The sequence below is a fragment of the Sciurus vulgaris genome (assembly GCF_902686455.1).
Source record: "Sciurus vulgaris genome assembly, chromosome: 8".
Classification (NCBI taxonomy): domain Eukaryota; kingdom Metazoa; phylum Chordata; class Mammalia; order Rodentia; family Sciuridae; genus Sciurus; species Sciurus vulgaris.
Window position 1 is genome coordinate 88,955,522 of NC_136468.1, and position 23,587 is coordinate 88,979,108.

The following is a 23,587-nucleotide window of genomic DNA, read 5'->3' on the forward strand; positions in this document are numbered from 1 at the left end:
TCAGAATAATCTTTCTGAAAATGCACAGCATACCAAGGCAATTCCCCTGTTTAAAATCCTGCAGTCTCTTTCCATCATTTAGAAAACAGTACTGAAAACATGTCATCTGGGCGTTTTCCTCTCACCCATCCACCTGACACATTTTTTCCTTTCTCTTTCTCCAAGGTGTGCTCATTCTTAAACCTTGGCTTGGATATTACTACCTCCAAGAAGTTCGGTGGCACATGCCTATAATTCTAGCAGCATGGGAGGCTAAGGCAGGAGGATCATGAGTTTAAAACCAGCCTCAGCAACAGCAAGGCACTAAGCAAGTGTCTAAATAAAATACAAAATAGGGCTGGGGATGTGGCTTAGTGGTCAAGTGCCCCTGAGTTGAATCCCTGGTACCAAAAAAAAAAAAAAAAAGTCTCCTGTGACTCCTCACCCTGAGTCTGGGCTAGGTGCCTCTATGTGTCCATGGAGCCGGTGTGCATCACAGAAGTCACTAGCTCATGTGGATTCCATCATCTGTCTCTCTACAAGTATCTGGGCTACTGAAGATAACTCCAGTCTTTTATCTGTCTGTCTACTCTTGGACACACGGTAGTGTCTCAAATGTCTGTTCAGTATATCGACAAGAACATCTCTCACATGGCGCGGTGCCACCCGCCTGTAATCCCAGGGGCTCAGGAGGCTGAGGCAGGATGCTCATGAGTTCAAAGCCAGTCTCAGCAACTCCGTGAGACACTGTCTCTAAATAAAATATGAAAGAGGGCTGGAGACGTAGATCAGTGGATAGGGACCCCTGGGTACAAAACAAAACAAAACAAAAAACAAAAAAACCCTCTCTCCTAGTTACACCTGAGGAATCAATAATTGCCACAAAAGCTTGGGATGAACGGCACACTAGGAAGGACATACGAATGAAACATGTCTTCGAGTTCCCATTTTCCGGCCCTTAAAAAGGCAGGAGAGGGGAGCACCCAGAAGCATGCTCTGGAGAAACCTAGGTTAAGATCCAACCACCGAAACGTACTGGCAGTGTGATGTGGGGCCCGTTACTGTACATCCTTTACCTTGCAGTCTTTACCATACACAAGAGGAGGATGGAATATGCCCAGCAAAGCATCCAGCACATTCCGCGGCCCCACACAGTAACACCCACTGTTATTCTGACTCTTCCAGGGGGCTAGTTGTCTGCTTGCCAAAGTGGGCCACAGGATCTGGCTTCAACCTGCTCCCATGACATTTTCTTGAATTAATCCTAACTTCTGATTTGTTTTCTGTCTCTGGTCATCTTGGTTTTTAACATCATTCTGGAAAGTCAAGTCTACTTGGGACCCTGGCATGGCTTTGGACAGTTGATTCTGTCCCTACTTTTAGGAGTGCACCTGTGCAGGACCTTGAGGGCCACACCCTCTGCCTGCCCCTCCCCCTTTGCAGGGCACGCTTCTATCTGCCAGTCCCATTAGTGATACTCTGTTGAGTTACACTGCGACTCTCAGGGTTGTTCTAAGCACTCGCCGTGGAAAGAAAGAACGCTGGATTAGAAACCCGAATCCTTTTAATCTCTCGGTAGGTCAGTTCTGCCAGTCTAGTTTCTTAAAATGTCAAGTATTAAGCTACTTTTATCTCACTAATTAGTAATTAGCTTTGACAAGCAAGAAAGGAAAAGGTAGGGTTGGATCTTTCTAAAAAATCATAAAAATAAAATCCCAGATAGGGGAACTAGGTTTAAAGTGCAAGTATATGGCATTTTACACTTAAGTAGCTGTTTCGATTAAAATTAAGCAGAAAGCAGAGGGGGCTGTCTCTCCTTGGGTGATGGAGTCCAGCGGGAGAGTTTCCATTACCCTCCCGAAGAGAGGTCTGCTCAGGGGCGAAGAGGTTTCCACAATGCATGCTCTATACCTGCGTGCCCGGCAAGACAGCATGCAGTCGTTTCTATTGCTGCTTTGTCGCTTGGAAATTCCAGTTAGCGATGACTTTATGGGTTTGTACGGTCTAGACAAGAGGGTTACTCTTTGGTAAAATTGCCCCTTGGGGAGGTTCCTGTGAAAATTCCCATACAACTAATTACCATGCAGAAGGGCCAGCTGCTACCGAGAGGGCGCTAGACTTTGGCAGCAGCTGCAGTTCACAGCCTGTGCTCCCAGCTTTATCACCAGCTACGTTTACTTTCTTCCCTGTCAAAACAAGGGCAGGAAAGGGGAAGGAGCAAGAAAATCCAACCAGAGGCAGAGGGAGCACAGAAAACCGAAGTCTACCCATTGCTCTGATGGAGAGGGCCAGGACTTCTCTGGGGAACAGGGAAATAGCAACCCTTTCTTAGCTGTATATTTACACAAAGCATTTCAGCTTTTTCAGCAACTCCTGCTCTTTAGAAGCGAGCCTGTAAAGATACCACAGTTTGAACTGGGTACAGGCTAAAATGCTCACCCAGATGTCGGGAGCCACAGTGGGAAAACCCAGAGGCATTACAGTTATTTTCACCTCGCCTTTTACGCCTTTTACGGGGCCAACAGAGGTAGGCGGGGGCCCACATTCCTCCAGTGCTTGGAAGAATAACTGTTACCCGCCCCAGGCCGGAGGCAAGAGAAAACACCTGTCTGGAAAGCCTGGGATTCTGGTCAGCTGGCAAATGCCCTCTGTGGAGGGAAGTGGAGGCTGGGCCTCCCAATTCTCATGTCCAATGACAAAACAACTTCTGGCAGGAGATGGCCCTCTCCAAGAAGCTCTGGAGATCTACACAGTGGCTTCTGTGCCATAGATGCCTGGCTCTGGCCTGTTATCATCTCACCTAAACACAGTGTCCTCTCCCCAGATGTCCTATTTTCAGGACAGCTTGTCCTTTTCCCCACAGAGAGATCATCAGGGCGTGGGCCGTATCCTCTCACACCTACATCTACACTCCGCTCTGATGGTCCTCGTGACGGCCTTGCGTGCCGAGCACTGCTTGCAAGGTAATAACCAAGTAAACACAAGAATTCTATCAACAAAAGGCATTTAGAACTATTTCCTTCCTTCTTGCAGTTAAGCTCTAGGGAAGGACTTTGGATTTGTTTTGGGGATGGCGAGTCTGGAAACGTCCAGGACCTGTAGGCCCAGAAGGAACCATATGGCTTTTGTTCAATGAGTTCTCATGAAGGAGGAACCACAAATGTATCACAGTGTGATTATGAAAAACACACTCAGTATTTAGTGGTGGCTGGGGTGAAGCATGGGTCCTACAGCAGGAATTGGGAAGACTGGATGTGGGCACTGTTTTTACACAATTTAGCCACATGCCCTTGAGCCTGATACTATGCTGTTTTTCACGATCCAGTGAAAAGTGCATTTAATACCACAACTCAGAAAACAACGCCCCACCCCCCAAAGTTTCCCAAAGCCAATATAGATCTTTACTAGTATGATGCACTCTATTTTTCTGTTTCTTCCTTTCTCTTCTTTTAAAAATGCTGGTCAAATTAATTTCATGGCCCACCCAATGAGATGGGACTTCAGTTTGAAAGAAGCAGCCAAGACTATCTCTCTATAGATTTCTGGCTGTAAAATTGCATATGTGTAAAGATCTGATGCTTATTTTATTCCATATTGTTTTTCCTTCTTTGTCCTCTTCCATTGGGAGGAATTTGGGCAGTAATGTACCTTGTAAATTCAGGCCATTAAGAAATGACATCTTGGGCCAGGGTTGCGGCTCAGCGGTAGAGCGCTTGCCTAGCATGTGTGAGGCACTGGGTTCCATTCTCAGCACCACATATAAATAAATAAATAAAATAAAGATCCATCAACGTCTAAAAAAATATTTTTTAAAAAAAGAAGAAATGACATTTCGTACCATGAAGTCACTGCATCACCTACCATTCTCCTGTGAATTCTCACCCCCAGGGGAGAGTCCACTCATTCTCTGGTCTCTCTGACCATCACAGTGGAAGAGACAGGGAGTGGAAGTGGCTCCCCTTCCATCCAAGTCTCTGGAATCCCTGTGCTTTTGAGGTAACAAGAGCTAAAATAGTCCGAGGCCTCCTCAGCCTTAAGACATTACATTTTTTAAAGCTAATTCTTTGTCAGTCTCCCCATTCTTTCAAATATTCTGAAGACATTTGTACCGAACACAAAACATGACCATAAAGATGGACAGCATGTCACAACAGTGCCAGTTTGTCACTGAATAAATTGAGGCCATTTGGAGACTTGACAGACAAGCACTCTAGAGTCCCTAGAGTCTACTATTATATTGGATCCACAATATACTCAATAAGACGCGTGTTTTGTTTTCACACTGACCTTGATCCCCTCACACTAAGCCAGGCCAAAGGAAAAGCAAATCTTAGAGGACCTGATATGCTGTGTATGTTTATCAATTCTTCAACTTTTCAGGTATCATCTCTTTCCTGAGAGATTTCAAGGGGTGCTGCCTGTTAGACTTTCACTAGCATCAAGGGCAAAGAATAGGGCCTCAGGATTAAGCCAAAGTAACTGGCCCACGTGAGAATTAAACCTATGACTTCAGCCCGATTACCACCATGCTCTGGGCACTTTGAGCCATGGAGCTCCAATTGGCAAGCACCGTGAGCAGGGGAACATGACCTATTACCAAATGGCAAAGAACCAGTATGCAGAATGGCCTCTGTGGAGGATCATCCTCTGTAAATGAGAAGAATCAATGGCAAATATTAAATGGGCATCTAAGTAACACTATGGTTTATTAGGTTAATAAATTCAGAACGCTTTCTAGACAAGAACTTGATATGGTTCCAAAGGAGCTACAAATTGCCGTCTTCTAGAGGAGGATGAAAGAGGCAAAACCCACTGAGAAAATATCCATTCACTCTTTAGCTTTGTCATCTTTCCAAAATCCACTCGTGTATAATAGAAAACACAGACCAAGCGAACAAATTCTAGGAGGTTGTGAGATGCTATTTTTAAGAGGCACGGCTACCACGAAGATGGAGCTGCTTTCAAGTTTATATATAGCATAACTCATTTTCCAGTTTACCCTTGGTGCTTGACAGAATTAAAATGACAATGTTCATCAGCGTACCACATTTAATAGTTTTAGCTAAAGGTCTCCCACGTGGCAGAGAACAAACTTTCTAGTCTTGGCAAACCTTTCTCTTTTGACAATGCCAGGAAATAGAACTGTGTTGAGATGCAAAACAGGGAGGAAAAAAAATCCTTTTTAGAATACTTATTACTTATTCCTTTTAGGAGACAGGGTTCTAGAGATGGCAATCTTTCCTTGGTTTCCATGGAGGATTAGTTCTAGGACACCTCCTCCCCCGTGGAAACCAAAACCTGCAGATGCTTAAGTTCTATAAAATGGTACAGTATTTGCATATAACCTACCAACATCCTTCCCACATATTTTAAATAGGCTCTAGGTTACTTATAACACCCCGTACCATGTAAATGCTATGTAAATTGTTGTTATATTGTATTGCTTACAGAATAATGACAAGAAAAGAAGCTGGTTACTTGTTCAGGGCAAGTGCAACTTATTTTTTTTCCCTGAATTTTTTTTGATCTCTGGTGGGTTGACTCCAAGAAGGCAGAACCTAGGGGTCTGGACGGCTGACTGGACTGACACATGTTGACTATATTCTACTGAACTTTTAATTTACTATTTTCATGCTAAGTACCATGTATTAGTTACTGATGGTTTGTTTTATAATGCATATTTTATAGTTATTCCAGAAATGTTTTCATCTTTCTTTGATTAAAAAAAAAACAATTTTTATATTTGTAGTTGCTTTATAATTTTTATGATTTTTATTTTCAAAAAAAGCTGATTTACCTTCCAGGGAAACCAGTCCTCCAGAGAGAGCTGTGCTGCCCAGTAGTGGCAGCAGTAACCCATTCACCCCTTCAAAACCAACTTTGGGCAAAGTCCCCCGGGTAGCTCAGTCATAGCCAACTTGTGACATTTTATTTTAATGCTTTTGAACAGTAACCATTTGTCAAATTGTTAGTCTTAGAAAATAATTTTCTTCTGCACATAACAATTCATATTCTAAATTATATACACTGAGATTCCAGAAACAAAATGGCTTTAACTTAACTTTTTTTTTTTTTTTTCCATAAACTCTTCCCTTTGCAGGACAGTGAAATGCCATTCATAGTATCTATGTGCTTAGTCAAAACAAATTTCACCAAGGTGAACTTTAGGGAGACTTATAATAACGGTCTAGAACTTCATGGAATATTAGAAAGTAACCATCTGAGGGGGTGGGGGTCTGTTCTAGGTACAGGGTCATGATTGTGTCCCAAAAGCATCTTTTAAATTGCCTGACATCTGTCCCCACGTCTGCTAGTGCACTGGAGTTCAGCTCAGATGACCTCCAACAGTTGTATCTAGAGGAAGAGATCCCGAATGAGCCAACTGAAAGGCAAGACCAGGGTCTTCCACTCCTCAATTTAAGATTCTGTGTTTTCAACATTCAGATAAGATTTTTTCCTGATACAGGGTCTCCCTGTGCTGAAAAGCTGGACTTAAATCCTGGGCTCAAGTGATCCTCTTGCCTCAGCCTCCCAAGTAGCTGGGACTACAGATGTGTGCCACCACGCCTACCTGATGAGAATCTTAAATACACAGCTAACATTGGAGAGCTCATACTATATCACCATATTCACTACTTTCCAGAAGAGAAACCTGCCTTACTCTTATTTTTTTCTTGTTATTTGAAAATGTTGGTAATGCATCTACCTGCAAACTATAAATCCACCCAGACTCAGACAGCAAGGAAATGTCTTAGCAGTAGACAATGGCAGGGACGGACTAGTTACTTCACTCAACTTCTCTGAAACTGACTTGTCCTTGGCCTATAACCACTCAGCACAGCTAGGCTGTCTTTTAAAAAAATTAATAACTGGAGTACCAAGAAAGAAAACGCAGTGCGTCCTGGTATTAGCAAGTGTCAAATTCATATAGCTGTCCCCTAACCAACTTCAGTTTCTCATGAGTGATTTTATGTGTGTGTTTTCATACCAAATACAGCTAGAATTGGTGTGGTTTTAAAAAAAATACTTATTCAGCAGAGTGGAGTATGAAATACATCTTTGATCTGATAAGATCAACTCAACTTATTATATAAGTTAATGCCAGGACTCAGTTTTCCAAGGAGGAACTATGTAAATTTGTTAGCAAGGTGCTAAAAGTGCACAACCAGAAACCTTTCGTCCCTGGCACCAGAAAGTTTCCAGCAACCTAAGTTTCCCCTTCCTGTCAAATACCACCTCCTTTTTAGTGTATTTCCAAGAAGTCTGAGCAAAGTCCTGTGACAGGAGCAATGAGATTCTGTACCTTGATTATCTTTTGAGCAAAACCAAATTAGCTTAAAGCTTTCTCATCTTTTTTTTTTGTTGTTGTTGTTGTTCAGATTCTTTCTTTAATGCTGTGCAGCTGGGTGTGCCTGGGGATCATTTTATTGTTAAACTAGAGCCACATGGAAAAGACATTAAAATAAGTTTGCTGCCGTGATACCCACAAAGATGAAAGGGCTTCTCTGGTTTTAATGTGCTGCTTTTCAACAGTTGGGGTGGGGCAGGGGGAGAAGAAAAGGGCTCGTGGAAACACACGCTTGGCAGGTCTGAGGATCCGTCAGGTGTTAAATCTGCATCACCTTCATGTTAGAGGTGCGTGGAAGCACTGAGTCTGTCTATTGGTGTTTTCAGTAAGAATCCACACCATTTTCCAGGTTCCAATATGTTGCTCTCTTTAGTACTTGTATTTCAGTTCTGGTACTTGCTTCCAAAGGAAAATTATTGGGAAGTGTGCATTGATGGATGCTGGCATACGAGTGAGCTCTGGACCTTGGCTTAAAAAGATAGCATTCTTTCTTGGAGTAGGGGGTGTGAGCAGCACAGTGTGAACATGTGCCCTTTACAACAACTTTATCTTGGGATCTTTCTGAATCTTTTTATGGCCAGTGCACAGACCCCTGCTGTGACCAAAAAAACAACCAAGCAAATAGGATCTAGGGCCAAACCTTGACTAACTGTATTTCCAGCAGTAGGTGAAATATGGCTCTAAAGAACTTCAGGATGTCTAGTTGGAATTCTTAAGAGTGGACATATTTTTATTGGATTTGATTAAATAATAACTCAGGGACTAGCAGGAATGAAATTTAGGTTTATAAGTATATGTAAATGTTTAGGTGTGGTAGCATCACTTTGCACAGAGAAACACTGTTAAAATGGTAGGTCTCAAAAATACTTCTACTACAGGTGAAGTTATGGCACTGTCCTGTTAACACAGAGATTAAACCGAGTAAGCTGTTGTACTGAGGCTGCCCATCTGAGGCACCTGGTTCACCTAGTTTCAGAGGACTGCTCAACATGGGAGAAACCTGCACCTTTAGTTTTCTTTCTTGTAAAATTCTCAGCATAATGAACTGCTCTTTATCTCATGGGAAGCAAAATACTTTGGATGCTGGAACCCCTGGGTGCTATAATCTTCTATGAAACAGAATCATTAACAAATTCTTCACTTTGTCGTAAGACAGTTGGTCACCTAGCTCTGATCTTCCCCACTTCCCTCCCTCTCCTCTTCCCTCTCTATTGCCTTATTTAACATGTATTATAATTATTTACCCACGCTACTATTCCTTAGTGTTCCTGAGCTAAGAGGATAATGGATTCTGCTTGCTGTCTTTCTTCAATGGAGAGGAAATTCCAGAGATTTTCATACTTAAACTACAACATACATTTACTTCCTTTGTTTATAACAAGTAGCAGGAAATGCTATTTACTAGTTCAATTTCAAGTAGAAGTTGTGGAGTCCTGTTCCTTATTTATGCTTGGGCCACTACTTTTTTTTTTTTTTTTTTTTTTTGAGTTAAAATTTATCTATGTTGAAACACACAGTTCTTAAATGTATAATTTGGTGCTTCTGACAAATGGATACGTCTGTGCAACCAACATACCAGTAGAGATACAGACTTTACCCATCACTCCAGAAAGTTCTCTTGTCTATGCCACACTCACCAACCCCCCTGGCAACCACTGATGTGACTTCTATCACCAGAGATGGGGATGTCTATTCCTGAACTTGATATGTACTTTTCTCTGTCTTGCTCTCTTTATGCTCAGCTTGTTTTTGAGATTCGTGTGTGTGTGTGTGTGTGTGTGTGTGTGTGTGTGTTTTGTTTCTTTTTTTTGCTAAGCAGTATTGCACTATCTGGATGCATCAGGGTTTGCTTATCCTTTTACCTGAGGAGAGACTCCTGCACAGATTGGGGCTAATTTGAATAAAGCTATGTTCATCCTGTGACTTTTGTGGACATACACTGTCGTTCCTCTTAGATAATAGCCTAGAGTGGAACTGCCAGGCCAATACCACTCCGTTCTGTAGCCCTGAAGAAGCTATATGACCTCTGTCAGGCTCACCCTCCTCAGCTGTATAGAAGGACAATGACATCTGCTGGTCTCTGCCCTCAGAGCAGGTTTGAGAACACTCTCTGCTTTTCTCAGAAAGGACAGCAGAAACTCTCAGACATGCTGTGGTTAAAACTTACCTGACCCTAAAGGCTTTGAGATGCCTTTATATAGCATCTCGGTATGACCTCGGTATAAATCACCGTAATGAGTTGTTCAGCTTTTCCACATCTTAAAGGGAATCTGAAATGGAGAAGGACCCCAGGTGGGTGGAGTGAGGGGCTTTTTCCTTCCTCACTGTGGTGGCTGGGTCTGTGTGGACACATCCTTCAAGGAAAGGGGACAGAGCCTGCAGGTGTGCAAATCTGCTACAAACACCCAGAGTTTCTATCCTTAGTGCTTTGAATTCCCACAGTTAATGAGGTTATTGCTGCCTTTACTAAAACAGACATAAAAATTTGTAAACTGGCTAAATATTTACTTCTACCATCCTTGGTCACAAGGTATTTATTTTAAATGCTCCTGTAATATAATAATAGTAGTGCCATTCCCCAACCCCTCAGAGTTGTCTTTTCAGTGTTGAATTTTAAGACTTTTTTCTATACTCATTAGGCCCTTATCAGGTACATGGTTTTGCAAATATTGTCTATTTTGTTGTTCGTCTTCTCAATTGTTAGATAGTGTTCTTCAAAGCACAAAGTTTTCAGGTGTTTTGTTTCAGTAATGGGGATTGAACCCAGGACCTCACACATGCTAGGCAAGCTTTCCACCATGAGCTACACCCCCAGCCCTTTATATTTTATTTCAAGACAAGGTCTAAGTTGCCTACGCCGCCCTCAAATTTGTGACCCTTTCCCCTTAGCCTCTGGAGTCACTGGGATTACAGGTGTGTGCCACTTCTGGCAATGGAAGTTTTTAGTTTTGATGAAGTTCAAATTGTCACTTTTTCTTTAGTCCCCAAAACTCTTAAGATGCAAAGTCTACGTCTGTTCTGAAAAGGAAAGTATATGGCTCTCCTTCCTCTGCAATGCACCCATGCCTAGAGCAGGTCTTTAGCAGATACCACCTGCACTGCACATTCCCGGAATCAGCCTTCTCAGAGGTCTGTGCAGACAAAAAATAAACATATGCAAGCAGTCCCAGCCAAGGCTGGTGAAATACTGTCTGCCCAAAAGGATAGGATTCAGTTAAGAGCAAAAAATGTCTTGTTTCATGAGTGCATATAGCTACTTTGAGAAGTCCTTACAGCTGGGCATGGTGGTGCATGCCTGTAATCCCAGTGGCTCAGGAGGCTGAAGCAGGAAGATTGCAAGTTCAAGGCCAGCCTCAGCAACTTAGCAAGACCTAAGGAACACAGTGAGAACTTGTCTCAAAAGTGGAAAATAAAAAGGGCTGGATGTGACTCAGTGGCTAAGCATCCCTGGGTTCAATCCCAAGTACCAAAAAAAAAAAAAAAAAAAAAAAGTTCTCACTAGTCTGACAGCAGCAGCCATGGCCACCACTGACACCCAGCAGGAAGCAGAGTAGGTCTGTTCAAGCTGTTGTCCTTTCTGGAGGTGCAAGCACAGAGGGTGTTAACATTAGCAGTTGTTCCCAGATGCCACTGCACAGATGAAGAAACTGAGGCTTAGGAGGGCTCAAGGTCATCCATCTGTCTGCCAAGTAGCAGAACTAGACTCCTCTGAGGTCACTTTACCTCCATGCTCCCAGAGCTCTGAAGGTTTCCAGGAACATTCTAGACTGACATACCACCTTTTGTCAACATTAAGGTCTGCTCACTCATTCCCTAAGCTGATACTTCATAATGATCATGGCCTATAAAACTGTCCAAGTCACTTTCTCTCCAATATCGCCTTATGCCAACTTCTTTGGAACTAACATTTGCCTTACAACAATCTAAGACGTTCCTTTAACATATACTTCTAGCAGCACTGAAACAGCCTGGGGAGAATCGCCCTGTGGGCACCTCTATCATGTCTCACTGCCCATTCATGCTGGTAAGCTAGCCCTGTGTGTGTACACCACGTTTCTGTCTCTCCTATGCGTGCTTATCCTGCATCTACTAAGGGATGTAAGTTTTAACCCACAGGGCTAAGCTTTTCTGTACCCCCCATACCTGTCCTGATGCCTTATAACAAAGTTGATGCTCAACAAATCATGCGTTGTGAAAAGATCCTGAAGCTACTCAACCTGGGAAACCTCTGAACCTGGGAGAGTTGTTTAGGTAAGCCTCAACTTCTCGGTCTTTAAAGTGGGGTTAATAATGCTTGCCCTGCGTCCCACTGAGTGTTTATGATGATCAGATAGCGTGGTGAAGGAGAACGCCTGTGTGCATTATAACGTGGATAAAGAAACAATCTATTATTTATCATTACCACAGATCACCACTGATTTAATTCTTCAAGTCAAGAAAACTTTTTTTGAGGGAAGCTTCCTAACAAGTATCATATAGTAGTTGTGGAAAAGAAGTGAGGCGCTTTCCTGGTCGCCGTCCTCACTCCACCAGCACTTTGAGTAGCAAGAAGAGGTTAATTATGAGGCGCCACAGAAGATGCTGGGGAAGCAGAATAAGCCATAAGACTAGACCATGACAGCAGCAGGATAAAGGTCTTATTAGCCAATGAAAAAAGTAGATGAAAGGACAACGAATAGAACAAAGTAGTGCATAAATACACAAGCTGACATGCCATAGGTGAGGGAGGGGTCTATCGTGACCCTGAGTCCAAGGTGAGGTGGACATCAGCACCATCTCGTCATTCTCCAGCTACAGACAGAGCATTTATATGCACAGGGAAATGTAAAATCAAGGTTGTATTCTTAACAGAAAGACTTTAGGGAATGTTTCCTAGGCAGCATCCTGACATTCAACTCTTTAGGGCAGAACCAAACTACAGCCTCAGGAATCTGTAAGTAGATCCTCAAATCCGGTCAGGCTGACCTATTTTGCTTTTCTCTTATTTTCCACCATTAAATAGGAAAGCTTTCTCCTCCACGGTTTCCCCTCGAATCCATTCTCCCTTTTTCCTTTGTTTGGGTGGGTATGGATGCTCACTTACTTCTTATTTGGTTACCTTCCCCCACCCTCAAGGTTTTCTGTCTTTATTAAGCCTATTTAATTTCATTTTGCTTTCTAAAATAAAGGCATGTGGGAGAGAGTCCTCTTCATTTCCATTCAGACAGGGTTTCTTAATGCCTAGGAAAATTCTGTTAGTTCTAGGTGTATGAATTACAGAATAATTTCCACCTCCAGGGAGAATAATTTACTTCTTTAAAACGATTTGCTGTATGTTAGTAATTCCTGAAGTTCTCAAAATCTACCCCCACCAAATCTTAATAATTTGAAGAATTTATTGTAAAAGTCAAAAGAAATGTTACCAAGTCTACCATAAGGAAGATGAAGTGCAATTAAACAGTGTAGAAACTTAAATTTTATAATAGTCAGTCTCAATAAGAAAACAGCAACAACAGATTTAATTTCCTTGCGTTCCTTTTTCTGGTCTAATACTTGAATCATCCCCTATCTGGAACATGGGCCAAAATATGTATGCACAACTATTTCCCAGGAGAGACCACGCAGGGCAGTGGCTGGGTTCAAGGTTTCTCAACCAAGACACGTGTGCGCATCAGTTCAGTCCACTGGACTCATCTCTAGGATCCACGTAAATGAACTGCAGTAACCTTTCTCCAGTCAGTGTGCAAATGTTAACCCGAGCTAGATACACAAGATATTGCAACTAGAATGGTCACATTTTAAAGTGGTGGTTTTTCTCTACTCTCACAGTTTAGAAATACCTACTGGAGAGAGTGATGAAGACCTCCCAATGTCCACGCCCTGCCCACCAACCAGATAGGAGTCTCTGGGGAGAATCTTGCAGAGAGAATTATTTTTTTTCTTAAATTCAGGTGATTTCAGCCTGGTTGAAAGTCACTGGGTTAAGAGGTTCAATGAGGAACCAACTTAGGTGCCCTTCAACAGATGAATGGATAAAGAAAATGTGGTATATATACACAGGGAATATTACTCAGCCATAAATAAGAATGAAATTATGGCATTTGCCTGTAAATGGTTGGAAATGGAGGATATCATGCTAAGTGAAATAAGCCAGTCCTAAAACCAAAGGCCAAATGTTCTGATATGTGGATGCTAACACACAACGAGGAGGGTGGGGACATAAGTTCATTGGACTAGACATGGGGAATGAAGAGAAGGGAGGAGGGTTTGGGAAAAGGAAAGACAGCAGAATTTATTGGACATAACTTTCCTATGTTCATATATGAATACACCAGCACTGAAACTCCATATCATGTACAATCATGAGAATGGGATCCTAATTAGAATAAGTTATACTCCATGTACATATAATATGTCAAAATACACTACCATCATGTATACCTAAAAAGAACAACAATAACAACAACAAAAAAAAAGAACTTAAAAAACGAGGTTCAATGAGCAAAGGGGGAGGAGGTAAGGAGAAATTATTTTCTTAACTAAGCCCTAGACACTGATAACCAAGACAACCTGTTGTGGATTGATGGATGCCAAAGTTAGCCAAGCCTTTCCCAAAGGATGACCTCACTCCCACAAAAAAGGTCCAAGTAATCTGATGAAAAGAACACCACTAAGCTTTTTTGTGGGTCAGTAATTCTATATCTTCCAATTACACGTGCTAAATGAAGTTATTTTAATTTAAAAAGTGCAGGTTTATTTTAGCAAATATGAAAAAACAGAAAGAAGAAATTAAATAACTTCTTAACATTAAGGTAACCAAGGTTAACTTTTTTGGGGAGTAAAATAAACTGAGATGCTACTGCACAGTTTTATACCTTGATGTTTTCACTTAATGTGAAAACCTTCCCATGTTGTTACGTAGAGACCTGTATTGCTGAGTGGCTACAAGGCTCTGCACTGTCTGAACAGTCATTAGTTCTTTATTGGTGGTTGATTTCTGCTTTTGGTTTATTCATAGACTCAATTTGGACTATGATCCCTTGAACCGCAAGCTAAGATTAATTAATCTGGTAAATACTGAAAGGACAAAACACTGGTATAATGGTAAAATGAAGAGTGAGGACATTCCTGATACATAGTGCTTGCCAATTTTTGGACTGTTTCAAGATAACAGTTTAGCAGCTGGCTCGCAAACATGAATATTTAAAAACTGGCTCTCTGGAGTCACCTGGCCCTTATAGAACACCTTAAACTAAACTGAGAAGTCCTTTAGTTTTTGTTTTTCTTAGCATTTATGATATAGATGATACATGTATTTATGATACAGCCAGGCACTGTACTGGTGTCAAAGGCCTTCAGTTTTGATGAGTCGCTCGAATGGTTGAGTTTGCCACAAGTGGGCGTTTCTGTAAATGAAGGTGAACCACAGTTCTGGCACTTCAGATATTTTTTGTATTTTGAGTCAGGGGTCATCATGTTAAGAGAAATTGGGGCAGCTATATGGCTGACGGTTTAATATGACTTTTTAAAACGGTGTCAATGTCACAAAAGTTAATGTAAGTGGGTACACTGGAAAGAGCACAATGTCTGAATAGCCAGACCCACCGATGTGCCACATTGGCCTTATTAAGGCTCTTGTTTCTTTATCTGTATGGGGAATGATGCCATCTCAGTGTGTGTGTGCTACAGGGCGGGTGTTGTTAGGACCAAAAACAATGTGATATGTAGAGAATGCAGAAGGCACCCCAGGCAAGCGCTCCATAAATACTAGTTGCACTTTCCCCTTAGAAATCAGATATCATTCCTCCTAACAGTGAGGGGTAGAAATTATTTAGGCACTGTATTCTCCAAGAATTTAATCATGTTGAGCTTTGAATTTTTTATCTCTATGATTTAAACCATGGGTTGGCAATTATAGCCCACGTATGACCTGGTTTTGTGAATAAAATCTTAAACCTGACCCCCTTTTTTTATTTTTAAAGTTCATTTCAGGAAGTCAAAGGAGTTCAAAGTATTCTACAGACTTAAAATTTCAATAATCTCTTCCTTTACCTGAGTAGTGTGTAATTCATACTCACAAAATTTGGAAATTAAAATGTGCTTTAGAGATCAATTAGCTCAACTTTCTCATTTTGTAAATGAAAAATATTCTGCCGCAGGCAAATTAAAGGACTTTTCCAAGATTGTACAGCCAACTCCTGGCAGAGCCCAGCTAGCATGGGGTTCCTGACATGTCAGGCAGCTTTCTCACCACTATGGCAAAAAGAAGGAGCTGTGACACAGGTCAGCTGGCCCGCAAACCCGAAGCTCAGACGATCTGGTCCTTTACAGAAAAAGTTTGCCAACCCATGCAAGACTGAAACCATCTTATGCTTTTAAGTGAAAACTTTTTTTTTTTTTTTTACTATATTAAAACAAAAAAAACCAAATAAGGATAGACAATGAGAAAAGAAAAGAAGGTTCTTGTAGAAATCAAGGATCATGTGTTGATCCCAAGAATACCTAAGAAAAATCTAAAAATCTAGGATGAAGCTGAGCTCTACTTCAGGCTAGTCAAGAAAGTATGCCTTAATATCTTACAAATGAAATTTCCTACAAGGTGACTGTGTCTTCTGACCCTGGAGTGCACCTTGAATATGGAACTTGGAAGAGTAAATTTAGGAGGCAGAAATGTGAAATATTATTTATAACCTGGCAAAGAAAGTGACTGGAACCACATTAGTCAAGTCAAATAAGCTGATCTCTCTAACTACAGGTAAAATAACATTCCGAACATTGAAAAATGTACACAATCAAAACTGTACGTGGTAGGGGTTTAAGAAACCATTTCCCCTGCTAATTTTTGATGTTTACATGGAATGTTCTTCAAGCAGCAAATAACTTACCAACGATCTTGACAGACCAAAAATGATACATCTGTACCACAACATAAATTAATCCTCTCAGTGGGCAATTGCTAAAATAGGTAAGGTGTCATAAAGATTTCTTTATGTCTGAAGGAAAGGAAATGATTCCATTTCTTCCAAACTTTCTTACATGAAAAATAATAAACTCTCACTTTAAAGTGTCTTTATTTTCATGGGGTTCTGAGGTGCCTGATACTAATTGGGGCAGTCCTGTTTATCTGGTGTTGGACATGAGTCAGTCCACATTACCTCAGGTAGGAAACACCCAGTTTGAGACTGCCCCACAATTCAGACTTCATATGAACAAGGACTATAGAAATAGGCAGAAAGAGGATCACAGCATCACACTGCACTCTCAAAACCTTTTTCTCTTTCACTCCTTAGATTTTCACCATAAATGTTATACAAAGATCCCGGAAAGTCAATCTTCACAAGGTAAAATGTATCGAATGTTGGATTTATACACATGCCATTACATTTTACACTTACACAAAACTCTATATAATGGGTATGGTCAGTGTGTCAGTTCACTGCCCATTGCTGTAACAAATACCTGAGATGATCAACTGATAGGAGGAAAAGAGGAGTTTTGGTTTGTGGTTTCAGTCCATGATCAGGTGGACCAGTTGCCTTCAGGACTCTGGAGGTAGGGCAGCACAACAGGGTGGGGGAAGTGGAGCAAAACCACTCACCTCAAGGCTGAGATGCCGGAGAGGAAGAGGAAGAGACCAAGATCCCACTGTCCCCTTTGTGGGCACACCTGCAAGAATCTAAGGCCTCCTGCTAGACTCCACCTCCTGAAGTTTCCACTACCTCCCGATAGTGCCAAGCTGGCAATGAAACCTCTGACACATGGATCTTGGGGGATATTTCAAACCCAACTGGAGAAATGAGACACTTGTCTCACTAATGGCATTTGTAAAAGAAAGGGTTCAGGTGGGGAGTGGGACCATTCTGCCTCCCACACCTATCCTATCTTCAAAATGTTCAGTCTCAATTGAACATAGGGTGTCTCAACTGAGTCCCTGAGTGCCCAGTAGAAAAAAGAGGTCCCCTAATTAGAGCAGCCAAGTTCAGGAAACTTACTAAATTCTTCCTGTTTGGATCTGAACTGTCCCTCAAAGGTTATGTGCTGAAGACTTATCACCAGCCCCTAGTGCTTTTGGGAGGTGGTGGAGCCTTTAGGAGGTGGGTCTACTAGAAGGAAGTAGGCCTCTGAAGGAAATATTGGAACTCTGACCCCTTCTCCCTCTCGCTTCCCAACCTCCATGAGGTAATAGCTCTTCTTGTCCATATGCTCCCCACCATATTTTCCCTTACCCAGGCCCAAGTGATGGGCCTAAGCACCCATAGTCTGAAGCGTCTGAAACTGAGAGCCAAAATAAATCTTTTCTTTTTTAGTTTATTTCTCTCAGGTATTTTGTCACAACATCAGAAAGCTGACTAACTCACTCCCTTTAGAGAATAACATTATGTAATAAAGCCCAGCATTAAAGAAATTTGCTTAACTTTGCTTAACCCAGAAAACTTATGAGGAAATCCTTTTCCCCAACTAATATTTTGTATAATTAACATTCTAAAACACATTTTGAGAAATATTAATGTGGTCACCTCCTTTCATGGGAGATGGATGAAAAGAAATATATAAACTGTAAGATAAAACCAGTTTTACACACCATCAATGGGGTGATGCTAAGGAAATGATGGTGCGATTGTTAGTGGCTTATTTCTGCTTTTAGAATGAATTGAAATCTCTAATAAGGACCATGAGGTGCTAGGCCCTGCTGCCTCCTCCAGCTCCTCTTCTACCCTGGCCACGTGGCCTGCTCTGGGACCTGTCAACCTTCCTCCTGCCACATGGCCTTTGCATAAGGCAATCCCTCTTGGTTAACATGCTTCTTCTTTCCCAGTAACACTGTTCCTTCTTTCCTTCCTTATTTATCTGAGTCCCATTTACCTTTCCAGGGGAGCCTTCCCTGCCTAGGTCAGCTTATCTCTGGAGGCACTCATGTCACTAGTCATGATGATAATCTTATATATATTTCTGTTTTTATGCAATTAATAACTGTCTATATTCTGACTTGGTGAAGGGAAATCACTGCCTACTTCTCAGGCAGGACAAAGAAGAGGGACCTTCCTGGCCTCTTCCACCATCTTTATGCATTCCTGATGGGAAGAACCAGCAACTTTATGATTGTGAATGGGGAAGAATTCAGTGTGTTCAGCTCAGGGCCCAGGGCACTTTCTTGTCTGCTCCTGCCCTGGGGTAGCTTAGGGAAAATTTGGGAAATAAGTTGAATTCGGGGAAGACATATTAAGAAGCTCCTTGTCGCAGATCTAAGCTCCATCCTGTAGTTCAGTCCTATGCAGTAACTAAGTTACTGGTAAGGCCTTAAAAACATCTATGAAACCATGCTCACATGCATATTAATCATCTATAAGTGTTTCTTCAATAGTAGATAAAATGAATTAATATACTCTGTAGAGACCGGAAAAGAGTCAAAGTAGTCATCAGATCTGAGACATCCTCTGCCCCCTGCACATCTCCTCCAGGGGCAGGGCCAAGCCACTCACCTGTCGGAGTGCTGCTACGGAATGAAGAGGAGGGGGTGATGGGTGGGGTCACGGGGGGAGTAAGGCTTCCGCTGCTGTGGCGTGGCGGGGTGGACACATTCCCGCGAGACACAGAGCTGGACAGGGTCAGTGAAAGCTTCGGCTGAATCTTCTTCTTCAGGGACTCCTGCTCTCGGCGGGCAGCATCCGTCATGAATCTGAAACAAGAACAGGGGGTCGATAACGCAGGCCATTTATAGAGCAGGAGCACGTGAGACTGTCAGCTGAGTTTGACAGTTCTTGGCCCTGGGATAGGAGCTGGGCTGCAGGTTCGCCCCATCTTGAAGCCCCTGGCAGCTTCCCTGTTGCTGTGCAATGGAGTGATCTTCTGGCATATCATTTCCAGGCTCCTCAGAGTCAGGGTCCACGCAGATCCTCCTCACCAGGAGACCTCCACACTCAGAACAGACCCAAACCCACTGCAATGCCTTTCATTTCAAGATCTCCGCTGGCCTGGAATGTGCTCTCCCTTTCCACCAACAGGAGCCCGCCCTCCCCTGAAGACCCCGGCCACCCCTGATGGAGCCCCCTTTCTCCAGGCTGGGTGCTGACTGCTCATACCCTTAACAGCCATGAATGCTCTCATTCTTTTCAGTATTACTCCAGATTCTCACACTGCTACTTGAATTTAATTTTATTTTTTCTTGGCTACTTGCAGCCTTGCCTCCCTGGCCATGATGGCAAGGATTCTAGTCCCTACCGTGGTCCCAGCACACTGGGTAAACACTTGCAGAATGACCACATAAATCTTCCCAAGCAGATTCAAAAGGAGGGGACATGAGCAGTGCAAGAGGACCACCACCAGAGGTCTGCTTATCTTCTGATGTTCTTACCCAGAAAGGGAAAGGCCAAACAAATGTATGAAAAAATGTTCAACATCTTTAGCATCAGGGAAATACAAACTAAAACCACACAGAGATTTCATCTTACTCTAGTTACAGTGGCAGACATAAAAAGTGTAAGCAATAATAAATTCTGGAGAGGATGTAGAGAAAAAGAAATACATTTACACTGTTGGTGGGATTGTAAATTAGTATCACTACTATGGAAATCAGTATGGAGGGTCCTCAAAAGATGAAGAATGGAACCACCATATAACCCAGTTATACCACTTCTCAGTATTTATCAAAAGGATTAGAACCAGCATGCCTAGAGATATATGCATATCCATGTTTATAGCAGCACAATTCACAACAGCCGAACTATGGAAGCAGCATAGGTATCCACCAGTGGGTAAATGAATAAAGGAAATGTGTACACAATGGAGTTTTATTCAGTTTCATTCATAAAGAATGAAATTATGTCATTTGCAGGAAAATGAATTGAACTTGAGGTCATTATGTTAAATGAAATAAGCCCAACTCACAAAGCCAAGGGTCATATTTTCTCATATGTGGAAGCTAGAGGGCAAAAAGAGAGCCCCAGGGGTCGGGGTGTCTCATGAAAATTGAAGGGAGATCAGGAGAGGAAAGGGACCAGGGGGTGGGAGGAGGGAAGGGAAAGGGGAAATACTGGGGAATGATAATGACTCTATTATATTGTTACATTGTGTGCATGTACAAATATGTAACAACAAATACCACCATCATGTGCAATTACCATGCACCAATCAAAAAACATGGGGAAATAAGGAAAAGGAAGGCCACATTTCCTCCTAAGTTTCACTTTGTAAATTTCTAAGGTATTCTTTCAGCACTTGTCTCATTAGTAATACTCAAACTTTGTGCTTTTCTCACTCTATAATCTAACATTTCATAAGTTCATGTCATATGAGAGGAAAAACAATCGATGCAAGGGTATCTCTTACCTAAAGAACATATGCATTTTTGTGTTACTGGCAGCACACTCAGTCGCATTTTTGGACTCTGTGATGGGAAGTACAGAGAACAGACTATCTGAAAGCATTTAGGTAATAGAGCAAACACCTGTGCCCACCTATGCTGAGAGGCAGAACAGTATCCTTCTCCTTAAGTCTTCCCTGTGTTCCTCCAGCTTCAATTGTGTTTTGCCAGTTCAATGCAACTCATCATAAACTCATTCCGTTGCACTTAATCATGGTACTTTACTCAATCCACTTTACATTCTGCTTACAAAATTCTTTAGTATTTTTCTTCACTACACTATGAAGTTTTGGAAGTCAACAGATAGCTCTTAGGCCTGGTGAAAGCTTAGAGTCAATTAAACACCCAATGAAACAACAGTAATATTGTTACAGTGTCTTAAAATTCCTACTTTTATACTTGGAACACGGATGGCACACTTCTTGAATGGCTCCTGCAACACAATCCAGATATATAAACTGGATTTTATATGTTGAACTGAACTGTAATAAAGCTACATGCGTTGCCTTGAGCTCTTAGATTTTGTGCTACAAGATGTTGATGATTTAAAAAGAAGAAAGGGACTGTCGAAGCAACGGGGAATTGTTTGCACCTGGTAACCAGGTACTCATTTATTTTCAGAGGCAAAATGGGTTCTGTAACTTTTAAACCTTTTTTACCCTTCTCATAAACCTCTACTCAAAATATAGACTCTCAGAGAAAAACAAGTAACTAGTGCTTTCTTTTATTATTTTAAGCAGAACTGCTAACTAGTATGGTTCTGTGCTTCTCAAATGGAGTTATACAGTGTGCCAGAGAGTGGGTAAAACCACAGGATAACCACGCAGCTTCTACCAGGAAGACCCTCATCCTCAGTGGTAGGTAATTCAAACCACTTTATCAAATAGCAAAATAAATCTACGGGGACTGGAAAACAATTCACAGCTTGCATTTTATTTAAGAGTATCGTAATTGGAGTCAGACAGACCAGGATTCAAACCCTTGCTGGGTTATTTACTATGTGATTTGAGGCAAGTTGATAAACCTTTCTAAACCTCAGCTTCATTCTCTGTCAAATGAGAACACAAAGATCTTGGATTAGAAGTGTTTCAGATTTTGGAATCAGCGGAGACTCCAACTGCATAGACTTTGTCAGTTGAGCATACCTAATCCAAAATTCTGACGATTAGGTTATAGATTTTGGAACATTTTGTATTGGGGATGCTCAGTCTTCAATAATTGTAGGTAAGGAATTAACATACATCTATCCCTTTTCTGCAGGAGAATTTGATCTTTGGTTAACTCTAGCAACACACTAAGACGGTATGTCAACTGGGCCACTAGGTGACACTTCTTATTTGACAATGACAACTCCTGCACCCCCTGGATGCAACTGGACATGCTCTGTTTGTAGCTGATAGTCATAGGTATCCTGATTTGGGTTTCCTGAAAGTGATGATCTTAGAACTGGGCATATCCCTTGTGGAATGATGGGGAAACTTGCCTGTGGATTTTTTACATATGCATATTTTTAGTTTTCAATAGATCTTTATATTTATTTACTTGTTTATTTATTTATATGCGATGCTGAGAATCAAACCCAGTGCCTCTCACATGCTAGGCAAGTGCTCTACCACTGAGCCACAACCCCAGCCCTTGCCTGTGGAATTTCATAAGAGCTTTGCCTTCTGTGGGTGAGGCCTCTTATGCCAGGACAGCCCTCACCCGCCTCTCTGCATTGGAACAGATGAATACTGCCCTGTGGTGGCTCCATCCTGTGTCCTTCTGAAAGGACCCAGTACCCTCTGTGGTCCCTGTTCATTTTGTGAGCCTGAACATTCATGGCCGAAGATGACAACCTGCATGTGGACAGGGCAATAACAGTGCCCACTCAGGAAGATCATTGTGTGGATTAAACACAGTAACTTGCTGGTCAAGGGTAGAAGCTGTTACTGTTATACAAAACACTGTCATGTGGTTGTGTATGTTATATTTTGTCTATCTTGCTCAACTCCCAGTTTCTTGAGGATGTGCTGCCTGTTTATGGATGTGAAAGCACCTGGGTTGTGCCTCATGTAGAGCAGAAATTCTGTCCTCAGAGTGTTTGACTGGGAACAGACCCAGAGAGCACATATCTAATGTCAGAGACTCTTGCCAAGATAAATTAGAGAGACTCTCCACATCTTCTCTTGGGTTAAAAAGTATCAGTAACTCATGCTTCTTATTTTAAAATAAATACTCTCCTACAGCTTGGATATAATACAACCATAAACAACCGTAACACTCACATACACACACCCTTCCACCTTCGCCCCCATGTGGGTTTGGCCAGCTACACATGGCAGTTTGTCTATGGCTTCTATTTTCTAAGAGCATTCTAGAAGAAAGAACGAGGCACCCATGTTAAAAGCATTAAACATGAAACACACTCATAAAGCACTGCCGCCAGCCCTTCTCCTGCAGCCCTCTTTCCCTCCCTCCCTCCTGGATTGTGGCTGTGAACTTGGACACACAACCATAAATCATGGCAACCTTGCCATACCAAGATCCACAGCTGCACAGCTTATTCTCAGTGACAAAACACACAGGATGCCACACTGATGCCGTGGGGGTCCAGGTTAAAATGGACTCAAGCTGCCCCTACGCAGTTGGCCATGCTGTTCCTCTTCCCCTTGCTCACCATGACCTTGCCTATTTTTTAGGACTTATTAAAACTCTAAAAATTTTAAGCAATGTTCCACCCATACAGCTATTTGTCAAAGGTGGGCAGGTTTCCGATGGCAAGGAATCATCTGGGGAGTTTATAGAAAAGCTAATGCATCAGGGTAAAGGTTGTGACTTGAGCCAAGAACTGAAGACTGAGTAACTTGGCTCTGGCCAGAAACCCAGACAAAATCATTTTCCATCTCCAAGACAGCTGCACTCTGACACACCCTTGCAGG

General features: G+C 42.0%; 1 protein-coding gene across 4 annotated transcripts in view; it reads right to left on the reverse strand.

Annotated features, from left to right (window-relative positions):
- The window catches only part of JAZF1 (JAZF zinc finger 1), a 332,085-nt gene that overhangs the window by 33,249 nt on the left and 275,249 nt on the right, over positions 1-23,587 (reverse strand). For all 4 annotated transcript variants that reach the window (XM_079152575.1, XM_079152578.1, XM_079152576.1 and 1 more), the window contains one exon: positions 18,787-18,983. In XM_079152575.1, coding sequence (XP_079008701.1) covers positions 18,787-18,983 — 197 coding nt within the window. The remainder of the gene's footprint in view (positions 1-18,786; positions 18,984-23,587) is intronic.